The 12,274-nt window shown below is 44.3% G+C and overlaps 1 protein-coding gene across 4 annotated transcripts in view; it reads right to left on the bottom strand.

Moving 5' to 3' along the window:
- LOC125988874 (ELKS/RAB6-interacting/CAST family member 2) overlaps positions 1 to 12,274 on the bottom strand; it is a 135,833-nt gene that overhangs the window by 113,797 nt on the left and 9,762 nt on the right. For 3 of the 4 annotated variants that reach the window (XR_011086506.1, XR_011086507.1, XM_049754587.2), the window contains exons 4-5: positions 9,069 to 9,224; positions 7,786 to 7,953 (exon numbers count right to left, since the gene is read on the bottom strand). Coding sequence is in view for 1 of the 4 variants with exons in the window: in XM_049754587.2 (XP_049610544.1) it covers positions 7,786 to 7,953; positions 9,069 to 9,224 (324 nt within the window). In the remaining 3 variants the exon portion in view is untranslated. The remainder of the gene's footprint in view (positions 1 to 7,785; positions 7,954 to 9,068; positions 9,225 to 12,274) is intronic. The other variant, XR_011086508.1, reaches the window with a different exon arrangement.

The following is a 12,274-nucleotide window of genomic DNA, read 5'->3' as shown; positions in this document are numbered from 1 at the left end:
TTCGACAGGTCAAAGACTGCTTATAACCGGATACAACCGGCACGAATGTTGGACATCATTTGAGGACGACAGATGTTACAGAAATTGGAGCGTCTAAATATAGACTATGGGCAGAAACGGGGCATAAAAACTTTATAAGGGAATGGGAGGACTTATTTTTTTCACATTGACATATATATATATATATATATATATATATATATATATATATATATATATATATATACATATATATATATATATGTGTGTATATATATACACACACACATATATATATATGTGTATATATACACACATATATATATATATATATATATATATATATACGGCTGACTAGCTCAATCAGTAAGTGACATGACTTACAAACGGAAGACCCGGGTTCGATTCCCGGCAGGGGCACAATATGAGCAATGAGCGATTACCTTACCAACAGTCAGTGTGGGTCCTTAGGCAAGACCCTTAACGATACCGCCTACCTCAGAGATAATGAGAGTACAAGAAACGAAAGACATGCCGGCTCAGACGTCGCCCGGACAAACAAGGTCTGCGTCAGGTGCTGGGGAACCAGAGCACCCTGATGGAAAATGGGCTACTGGAACAAGACACAAATGGGCGAGATGCGAGAATAAGGATCTGTTGGAATGCTACTACTCCAGCAACCCGAGCGAGAGGGGTTACATGCGGAGAATGCGGGAACAATGGCAACTTCAATACCCACAGTCAACACTATCGGCCAAGCAACTAGTAGCTCAGTGTTCCAATATCCATAAACGGCACCTGCTATCACACCTCGAGATTGATGAGATACAACACAAATGCCATAGCGAAGGCCAACCAGAGCACCAGGTCAGAGACGAGTTAAATCCATGTAAAAGCCCAGAGGTTGGGTACGAAACCCCAATAAGCACAATCAAGCTGAACGAGGCAGCAACTGACCTGAAGAACAAAATCACGGTGAGAATGAATGCTCGGGAACCTAGATACACACTGCAGAGGCTAAGTGAAGTACCCTCAGAAAGTCTCCTAGAAGATGTGAATGCAGCATTGACAACAATTCCTACGGCTACCATCACTGAAACCAATGAGCTGATGTACACCTCAGCAGCAGTGATCCTAGAAATGCTTGGCTACAAGAAGAATGACCATATGCGACCACAACAGTGCCCACCATGGAAGAGAAGGCTGGAGGCCAAAATCAAGATAGCACGGAGAGAAGTGAGCCAAATGACAGAGGCCCAGAAAGGTGCAATGAAAAAGCAAGTTCCCAAGAAATACAGCCATATGCCCATACCTGAAGCACTCGAAACTGCCAAACAAAGACTCCAAGCCTTGGCCAGCCGCCTAAAGAGGTACACAAGAGAGAATGAAGCCAGACGAATAAACAGGTTGTTCACAACACAACCAGCGAAAGTGTACGCTCAGTGGCAGGGGAATAATAGCAGAGCAGACCCACCAAGGCTGGAAACTGAACAATACTGGAAGGATATATGGGAGCGGGAGGCATCACATAAGAAGGATGCACAGTGGCTGGTGGCTCTGAGAAAGGACCACAGCAAGCTCCCTGAACAGAACCCAGTAACCATCACAGTGGCAGACATCCAGAGAAGAGTCTCAGGAATGAAAAACTGGACAGCACCAGGCCCTGACATGATCCACAGCTACTGGCTCAAGAAACTTACAACTCTCCATGAGCGCCTGGCAGCACAAATGAACCAGCTGCTAAGGGATGGGACTCACCCTGAATGGCTAACCCAAGGGCGTACGATCCTGATCCAGAAGGATCCATCAAAGGGTACAGTCCCATCCAACTACCGGCCAATCACCTGCCTCTCCACAACATGGAAGCTGATGTCGGGCATAATATCAGATAAGATCAGCAGGCACATGGATCAATACATGAGCACTGCTCAGAAAGGGATTGGTAAAAATACCAGAGGAGCAAAACATCAACTCCTGGTGGATAGAACAGTCACCCAAGACTGCAGAACTAGACGTACCAACCTGAGCACTGCCTGGATTGATTACAAGAAAGCATATGACTCAATGCCACATACTTGGATCACTGAATGCTTGAGGCTGTACAACATCAATGGGACTCTGAGAACCTTCATCGCCAACTCGATGAAACAGTGGAAAACCACACTTGAAGCCAATGGCAAGCCACTTGCACACGTGACCATCAAATGTGGTATATACCAAGGAGACGCTCTGTCCCCAATGCTGTTCTGTATAGGACTGAACCCCCTCAGCCAAATAATCAACAAGACGGGCTATGGATACCAACTCAGGAATGGGGCCACCATCAGCCACCTCCTCTACATGGATGACATAAAGCTGTACGCTAAGAACGAGCGGGACATTGACTCCCTGATCCACACTACCAGGATCTACAGCTCTGACATCGGAATGTCATTCGGACTTGAGAAATGTGGCCGCATGGTGACTAAAAGAGGAAAGGTAATCCACACAGAGGGGGTCTCACTCCCAGAAGGAACAATAGCAGACATTGAGGACAGCTACAAATACCTTGGAATTCCACAGGCAAATGGCAACCTTGACGAGGAAACAAGGAAAGCAGCCACAGCCAAATACCTCCATCGAGTAAGGCAAGTCCTAAGAAGTCAGCTCAATGGCAAGAACAAGTCCCTAGCCATTAACAGCTACGCCCTACCAGTAATCAGGTACCCTGCAGGAATCATACGGTGGCCAAAGGAAGATATACAGACCACAGATATCAAGACACGGAAGCTCCTAACCATGCATGGAGGGTTCCATCCCAAGTCCAGCACCCTGAGACTGTACACTAGCCGTAAAGAAGGAGGCCGAGGACTAGCGAGCGTGAGAGCCACGATCCAAGATGAAACATCCAAGATCCATAAGTACATCAGGGATAAGGCCCCAACGGATGACGTGCTCAGTGAATGTCTCAGACAATGGGCATCAAAGGAAGATGAGGTGCTGGAGGGACCATCATGGGAGGACAAGCCCCTACATGGGATGTACCACCGAAACATAGCTGAAGTAGCTGATATCCAGAAATCCTACCAATGGCTAGAAAGAGCTGGTCTGAAGGACAGCACAGAGGCACTGATCCTGGCTGCACAAGAACAGGCCTTGAGCACCAGAGCAATAGAGGCCCAAATCTACCACACCAGACAAGACCCCAGGTGTAGATTGTGCAAAGAAGGTCCTGAGACAATCCAGCACATAACTGCAGGGTGTAAGATGCTGGCAGGTAAAGCATACATGGAGCGCCATAACCAAGTAGCTGGAATAGTGTACAGGAACATCTGTGCAGAGTATGGACTGGAAGTCCCAAGATCCAAGTGGGAAACACCTCCAAAGGTGGTAGAGAATGACCAAGCCAAGATCCTCTGGGACTTCCAGATCCAGACAGACAGAATGGTAATGGCGAACCAACCGGACATTGTGGTGGTGGACAAAGAGCAGAGGAAAGCCGTTGTGGTTGACATAGCCATCCCAAATGATGGTAACATTAGGAAAAAGGAACATGAGAAACTTGAGAAATATCAAGGGCTCAGAGAAGAGCTGGAGAAGACCTGGAGAATTAAGACTTCAGTGGTACCTGTGGTCATTGGAGCACTAGGGGCAGTAACCCCCAAACTGGAGGAGTGGCTGAAACAGATCCCAGGAAAAACATCTGACATCTCAGTCCAGAAAAGTGCAGTACTAGGAACAGCAAAGATACTGCGTAGAACCCTCAAGCTCCCAGGCCTCTGGTAGAGGACCCGAGCTTGAAGGGAAAAAGAGACCACCCACGGGGGGTGAGGAAAAGTTTTTTTTTTTTTTTTTTATATATATATATATAGTTCCTCCTCCTCCTCCTCCTCCTGTACTAGCCGTAAAGAAGGAGGCCGAGGACTAGCGAGCGTGAGAGCCACGATCCAAGATGAAACATCCAAGATCCATAAGTACATCAGGGATAAGGCCCCAACGGATGACGTGCTCAGTGAATGTCTCAGACAATGGGCATCAAAGGAAGATGAGGTGCTGGAGGGACCATCATGGGAGGACAAGCCCCTACATGGGATGTACCACCGAAACATAGCTGAAGTAGCTGATATCCAGAAATCCTACCAATGGCTAGAAAGAGCTGGTCTGAAGGACAGCACAGAGGCACTGATCCTGGCTGCACAAGAACAGGCCTTGAGCACCAGAGCAATAGAGGCCCAAATCTACCACACCAGACAAGACCCCATATATATGTATATATATATATATATATATATATATATATATATATATATATATATGTATATATAGTATTTTTTTAGTGGGTAGATCTTTGTGACTTGGTCATTTCAAAAGTAGCTTGCGAGCTGAAAATGTTTGGGCACCCCTGCTCTGGACAATAACCAAATGTAAAAAACAAAAAAAAAAAATAAAAAAAAAATAAATAAATAAAAAAACTGCCTCACACCGGGACGAGTGAAGCATGGGGTACAGCCCCCAGTCTCCTGCCTCATGTACAACTATGGAAACACAGCTGTTTGCCTACAGGCTACAGAATCAACAAGGAAAAACACAGATGTAATGCGCTCCCCCACCCACCCGTACCCACACATAAATTGCATAATTCAGAAAAAATAAAAATGTGCAGAGGCATGAAAGTCACTCAAGGTGTATTGTAAAGGTGGATGGATTGATGGAGTAGCACCAAGGTGTCACTGTGCTCACGCTCTCCATCCATTATCATGTCCGCTTACAACACTGACAGTAAACCAAGGAAAAGTTTCCCCTCGATAACAGATCAATTGGACCCTCTTTGAATATGAATTCTGGTCATTAGGTTGACAGAAAATGAAATGTTGGTCCCAAGGGGTCTTCATCTTGTCTTCTCATCACTCGTCCTAATATTAATGCAGTTTCATCTCAGGAAGCACATGACACAAAGAACACTAAAGGTACACATAACTCAACATGTGGATGATAAAACTCTCCACATCCAGCATGTATGAATGTTTGCTTTTCACATTGGGCTCCACTGAGTATTAGTGTAAGAACTTAAGTAGCATGAAACCATACAGGTTCAAATGTTAATGGCTTCCTGTCTGGTAATCATGTTCCCTGCATATTCATGTCAACAGCCCCAAATGCAAAAGTCAGCAATTCTTTTCAAATAACTGTTTCATGTCAATCTCTGCGTGCTGAATTGGAGCAAGAAGAAAATGTTCAAATTGTGCTTTTTTACAGCTCAGAAGGATAGAGTGAAAGGGAAAAAAAAAATCAACTCCAAAGCGCGAAAACATCTGGCGGTGCAGTATCATTGTCTTTTTTTAATGTTTGCAAATTGACTTGCGTGAGCAGATGAAAGTTTGCAGTTAAGTAGTAAAGTAAAACGGTGTGACCCTCAAGTGAGACAAACTTTTGCGAGAGAAGAATGCTACGTGTTGTTTCTGGTGGTCCCGGCAGCCTCAATTTGATAGCGGACCGAGCCAAGCTTTTGGTTTATTGATCTTGAGTGTGTTTTATTGAAGAGGTTCCACAAAAGGACACATGTGGGACACATCATCAGGAAGATGGTGCTTTATATCGGACATTTCATTCCAAGTGAGAAGAACAAAATTGAAATGCAAAGTTTGCATGATGTACAATACATGGTCATGCAAATTAGTAATCCATTCAGCATGTAAAGAAAAAAAAAAAAAAAAGGTCTCAGCCGCTATAGCTCCACGTTAATTTTTTTTTTTTTTTTTCCACATAGTCTCTGCAGGGGGGGTTTATTTTGGACCTATCCATGTTTGTTCTGGGCGGCCCAAAAGCATTGCTGCTTCCACAGCATTCCAAACCACATAGGCCATGAAAGTAACTCGGGCCTAAGAATGGTAACCATGATTGACCAGGTTGGGTTGAAGTCAACTCAACCACCTTATGGTGATTTTTCACAAACCCTGTTGAGCAATTTAGCCACTTTTTGGATTGGAAAGGAGATCCAACCAGCTGGGAAGTTTGTATTATAAGTTTCGTCCAAAGGGCGGCGATGTCACAGATGATAAACACATCTTGCATTCATTGCATGGGACACAGGGGAAAGAATTTGGAAAAACTATGATCATCATTACATTTGCAAACATCTTGTTTCAAAGAGGTTGTGCACTTTTTCTGGGCTGTTCAAATATGTAAGAGGCTTGCTGTCAGGTCACCTGATCTGCAGGAGTTTAGTTTCAACTGCGCGTGGTCATAATCGCTGCAGGAAGGACACAGACATCTGTAGTTTGGAGAGGTTTCTTCAGACAGGCAGCAAATTGTCATATCTGTGCTCATAATGAATATTTTCTGCAATCTGTCGATAAATTTAAATGGGGCCTTGTGGAAGCTGTCCTCGAGACTGACCGACAGATACATAAATTGGTGCTCCTATGAGCCATTGTGGATCAATTACTGTCAGTCACATGAACCAAAACTGGCAAAGTGACGAGCACATACACCGAGCGCTGGTGTGGATATGATCGCCTTGGCTGGAGTAATAATTGTATGAAAGACAAAATTTAGAGAAGCAGAGATGAACCAATAATATAAGTGGAAGGGATGAATGAAACCGAGGTCCTGTGCTCGAAAAGTGAGTGACGGACAGGCAACAGAGGAATGCGGGGTAATACTTGGCCCCCAAATGCCCTAAATAGCTTTACTCATCCTGGGCTTTTGCCCACTTAGATGTGGAAACTCAAGACTTTCTCAAGCAGGGAAAATGCGACTTCAATAGTGGGAGAAAACCTCTTGAGACCGGGCGAAGATGATGAGAGTCAAGCAATCAGCCTGGAGACTGGGTGTGTTTTGCATGTTTGTGCTTAACATTTAGTGATACTATCTGATCCAATTATATGTCACGGGAGTCTATGCAGCCACCATCGGAAGCATTAGAATCAATTGAATGTCACTACTTCAATATGAATTATTCATACCAACACGCATATTCTCAGACATGTCAAATGAAAAGAAAAAGATTCTAGTTAACATCTCATAACAACACGTTTGAAATGTGAAACTATATCCGAGTAAATCCTCCGGTAATTGGAATTTATCACACCAGGTCATCAACAACAAAGCGCTCTAAAGAGGCCACGCTGTTTTTATATAAAGGGGAGGGTCTACTCATGCCGGAGTACCAATGTGTATATACAGTATTAGCCACACACACCTAAAAAAAAAAAAAACAGTTTAAAGCATAAGTCAAGTCAAAAATTATCTATAATAATCAATCATGTGTTCTATGCGCCTGCAATAGTCTAAATACTGTATTCAATCAATGGTATAACTCTTCACTTCAATGAACAAAATGAATAATACCAAAAGAAATGTGACCACTTCATTGGATCAGGTATAAAAAGGTCTCGCAAAACACCCCTGAAATCCAAACCACCCACTGAAACCAGTCCCTATAAGTATGATGTATTCACGACAAGAGCCAAAATTCCTTTCGCATGTATGGACAATTAGGTCTAATTTTGGCCCAAATTGCTTCCTGTAATGATGAGTGGACAAAGTTAGCAGGCCACTCTCAACTGGGGGAACACAGAGATCTAAAGTATCAGTTCCAAGTCTTGAGAGTGATGGAGAAAAATGTTAAATGCTCCCTGCTTTCACAGACACAACATCTCGGTACATGCAACAGGCCTCCATCCCTCATAGCACAGATAAAATCATTATAGCCATAAAGTATAGGGACTTCAAAGATGGCCTCCTCTTGGACAGCTTTAATCTTGGACAGCCTAATTGTGAGAATGCGGTATTTCTTTGCACCTGTACTTATATATGTAAACTAACCTCAGTCTGTAGCGTATTGGCACGTTGCTCCTTGGCGTTGAGGGACTCCTTAAGCACCTCGATATGTTGCTTGCAGTCCGAGTTCTGATTGGTTAGCGTTTCCAGTTTGGTCTGCAGGGCCTGCATGTCCGACTCTTTCCTGTTCAGCTCCTGCTTCAGCTGCTCTATCTGGCAATCACACAAAATAAACATCTCGTCAGTCATTCTTGAGGGGACTGGTGCCGAGGAGAACGTGCAACACATGCAAACGGTGACACTGTTTCGGTCAGTCGCACTCGTGCGGACAACAAATCATCAGCCACGAAAATAAATTGTGCATGCTGTTCTCAACTAAAAAAGTAGAAGACAAATACAATAAAATATTTGGATTGGCAAATGCTTTTGCACTATAGTTACGAGAAATACGTTCGAATGAAGGCGTTCGAGTGTCCTCGCATGTACACACTCGCAAATATGTTCGAACATGCTCGCTAATACGTTCAAACTTCTAGCTAATTGCTACCATACTACTTGGAGCTAAATGCTACAATACGACTTGCAGCAAAACCTTACATTTCCTACTTGGAGGAAAACGCTCCAATGCTGCTTGGAACTAAATGCTACAATGCTACTTGGAGCTAAATGCTACATTGCTATTTCAGCTAAATGCTACTTGCAGCTAAATGCTACATTGCAACAATCTTTTTCTTGTAATGACAGAGGCTATTGATATCCACATGCACAACCCTAATACATTTGCAAGTAGCAACAAGACAATTTTGTTGAGTACAGAATGACACAACTATTAGACTGTCTGCGATGGTATGGTTTCGAGGAGCATGGAGCGTGAGGAGATTCACCCTAACCCCCTCACACAAACAAGTGGAGACAAAAGTGTTCCAGAGCAGATATGAAAAGGGATAAGAGGCGGACTGCTAGAAAAGCGCAGTTTCTTGTTTAGTTTCAAACTCAGCTCAAAGCAAATAAGAGTGACGTCATGCAATAAAGTTGAATTGAGAGCTACTTTGCAGGGATGACTGTACAGAAAATCCAAGAGAGAAACGAAATTTGCTTCTTCAGATTTTTTAACAGCTCGACAGACATTGTGTCGAGATCCCAAATCCTTTTTTTGAAAGGAAAACATATGAAAGGATGCAACAACTCTATTAGACACGACACAAACATGCTTTATCATGCCAAACACATTAGCATGCATTAGAGCCATGCACATGATATGTTCAAAAACAGTTGTCGTTCTAGCATGCAACACTCCAGACATGCAGGAGTCGTCCGAGACATTCTACCTTGATCTTCATAAATTTAGAATGGCTCTTGTAGACCTCCACCTGTTTGAACTCATCCTGCCTATCGTCAGGATGTAGCTGGCCGCTTGTCTTCAACATCTGGACCTCATCTTCTAAGTCTCTGATGTTCCTCTCCAATGAAGAGATCTTGGTGTCCTGCACCGGCAACAGCAGGCGGATTGAACTTTCATAAGAGATTGTCTGTCTTGCATATCAGCAATTAAACAGCCATCTTTCTTTCAAGCCATCCATTTGTTCATCCACGCAGTCATGCATAAAACTAGAGTGTGGTGGTGTAGAAAGCTCTTGATCTTGATGTGGAAACAACCATGCACCGTTTCTAATTTGAAAGAATAGGTTGGGTAGAACTGAGAAGGACTTAATCTCAAGGAAGCCAAAGAAAGCATGTTGGGGAAATACATACCTATTATGGAGAGGGTTAAAAAAAAAAAAAAAAAGCATTTGAAATTTGATGCTAAAGATCATTAAAAAAAAAAACTGATTTATAGGCTCTATACCCTGGTGTCTGAGTAAATGGCTGGAAAAGGTTCTGCTATGGGTAGGTCCTGAGATTGTCTAGCTGCATGTGTTCATACATACGTTGAATGCTAAACCTTGGACCACAAGAGAACGGGAATTGAATAAATGGAAGCAGATTGATTGCATGATGCCATCAGTACACGCTACAGGCAACATGGAAGCATCTGACCTCCATTACTATCTCTGACATCAGACCTGACCAGAACATGGTGCTGCAAATACCCTCCAAAAAGGACCCAGAGAACATGCAAATTTCTACAGATGGGGGGGGGGTTCAAATGTTGATGTCATGCGGTCGCGTTTATTTTTCCGGGTTTCTGTCTCGTCGATGTCGTAATTTTACTTCCGGTTTTATTTTGTCGTCCCTTCCGTTTCAGTTTGTGTTTCCTTCCTCGGTGTTGGTTGTCTTGTCTTTCCTGATCCCGATTGTGTGCACCTGTGTAATTGACAATAATGGTCAGCACCTGTGTCCACGCCCTTTTGTGTGTATTTAGTCCGTGTCTTCCCCTTGTCCTGTGCCAGTGTGTCTTGCCTCGTCCCGACCACCAGCGATTCCTTGATGTCCGAGTTCTCAGTAAGACCCCTCCTCTTTGTCTCGCCACCGAGCGACGCTTTTGTTTGTGCCTGGATTCCCATAGCCCTTTTGTCTCGCCTCAGTGCGACGCCTTTTGTTTGTACTTTTTGCCGCGTGTTTTCCCTCGTAAGAGGCGTTTTGATTTGTACTTTTAGCCTTTTTTCTCGCCTCAGTGCGACGCCTTCTGTTTGTACTTTTTGCCACGTGTTTTCCCTCGCCAGAGGCGTTTTGATTTGTACTTTTGATCAGTGTGCTTGCTGGAATAAATCCAAGAAAGAAACGACTCTGCATCCGAGTCCTTCGCCTTGTTCCCTGCCTGACAGTTGAGTTGTAGAATTCATCCATCCATCCATCTTCTTCCGCTTATCCGGGGTCGGGTCGTGGGGGCAGCAGCTTCAGGAGCTTCTCCCCAGCCACTTCATCCAGCTCATCCCGGGGGATCCCAAGGCGTTCCCATGCCAGCTGAAAGACATAGTCTCTCCAGCGCGTCCTGGGTCGTCCCTGGGGTCTCCCACCGGTGGGACATGCCCGGAACACCTCCCCAGGGAGGCGTCCAGGAGGCATCCTGATGAGATGCCCGAGCCACCTCATCTGGCTCCTCTCGACGTGGAGGAGTAGCGACTCTACTCCGAGTCTCTCCCGGATGACCGAGCTTCTCACCCTATCTCTAAGGGAGAGCCCGGACATCCTGCGGAGAAAACTCATTTCGACCGCTTGTATCCGGGATCTCGTTCTTTCGGTCACGACCCATAGCTCGTAACCATAGGTAGGAGCGTAAATCGACCGGTAAATTGAGAGCTTTGCCTTTTGGCTCAGCTCTCTCTTTACCACGACGGACCGGTACAGAGTCCGCATTACTGCCGATGCTGAGGTCCCCAAACCGGACCACCTCAACGCCTCAGCTGCGCCTAGAAATTCTGTCCATATAAATTATGAACAGAATCTGTGACAAAGGGCAGCCTTGGCGGAGTCCAACCCTCACTGGGAACGAATCCGACAAGTAGAATTCATATTATTAATAATACATTTGTGGGCACAGACAAGTAAGCGTAGGTCAAGAGAAAGACACAAAGAAAGAAGGCAAAGCAAACTGATGAAGACACAGCATTCCAACCTCGGAAGACTTCGGCTCAAGATAAAAAACAAAAAGATCAAGAAATGAGCACTCATCGCCGTACCTGCCAGATAACATCAGGATCAAAACAAAAAGGGGGTGTGGTGTTCTGTAATCACAAAGGGAAAATGCCCAGTGTACATTACAGACGGCAACGACGGACAGTTTTAGCTTGCAACTTTGTCAAACTTCATAATGTTCACATTTTTAACAGCAATTATTTCACCTCCACTTCTTTTATTCAAAATGTACGGCCCTATTTTCACAAGTCTAGCACAACGAACTGTTCCAGAAGAGCTCATCAATAATTGCCGTTGTGGTCTTATGTCACTTGCTCTCCATCTGTTGCTGAAGAAAATCAAGCCTGACGCATTAAATTTCATCTTCGTTTCTTGTTTAGTTTACAAACAAATCGGAACGATCGGTGGCAAGTCTTCACTTCAGGTGTTGTATTGTAGCAAAGTCCTACCTTCATCTCAATGACGGTCTGCAAAGCCCTGGACTTAGCCGTGTCTGCCTGCTGATTCCGCCGATGGAGCTCTTGAGGAGGAACTCGATAGAAATATGCTTGGCGGCTCATCATTTTGATTGCCACGGGATTAAATGAAGATGAATGCTCATATGATAATACGATCAGACGTTTTTTTTCCTTCTATCTCATTCAGTCTGGTCTCAGCCTTTCCTGAAGATGTCTGGCATGTTACTGTTGTTGCAGCAACAGCGCGCTGCGCATGTGCTTAGCTTTTCCTATCAATAATTAATAATTGCTTTTTACTCATAACTACAGCCATAAAGTAAGTTACTAGATGGAGGGCGACTAATGTCATTTGTTTTACATTGCCACAGTTCAGAGAGAGTAGATCCATCCATTCCAAATTTGTTATTCTTCATATCCAGATCAGAGACTGCCACTCAAACCTTTGCTTCCTTAAATGCAGAGGAAGTAAATTTCTGTTCTGGTACATTTCTGACGCAAAA

The sequence above is a fragment of the Syngnathus scovelli genome, chromosome 2 (genome assembly GCF_024217435.2).
Source record: "Syngnathus scovelli strain Florida chromosome 2, RoL_Ssco_1.2, whole genome shotgun sequence".
NCBI classification, from domain to species: Eukaryota; Metazoa; Chordata; class Actinopteri; order Syngnathiformes; family Syngnathidae; genus Syngnathus; species Syngnathus scovelli.
The sequence above is the reverse complement of the archived record's forward strand: the minus strand, read 5'-3'. Positions and strand labels throughout refer to the sequence as shown.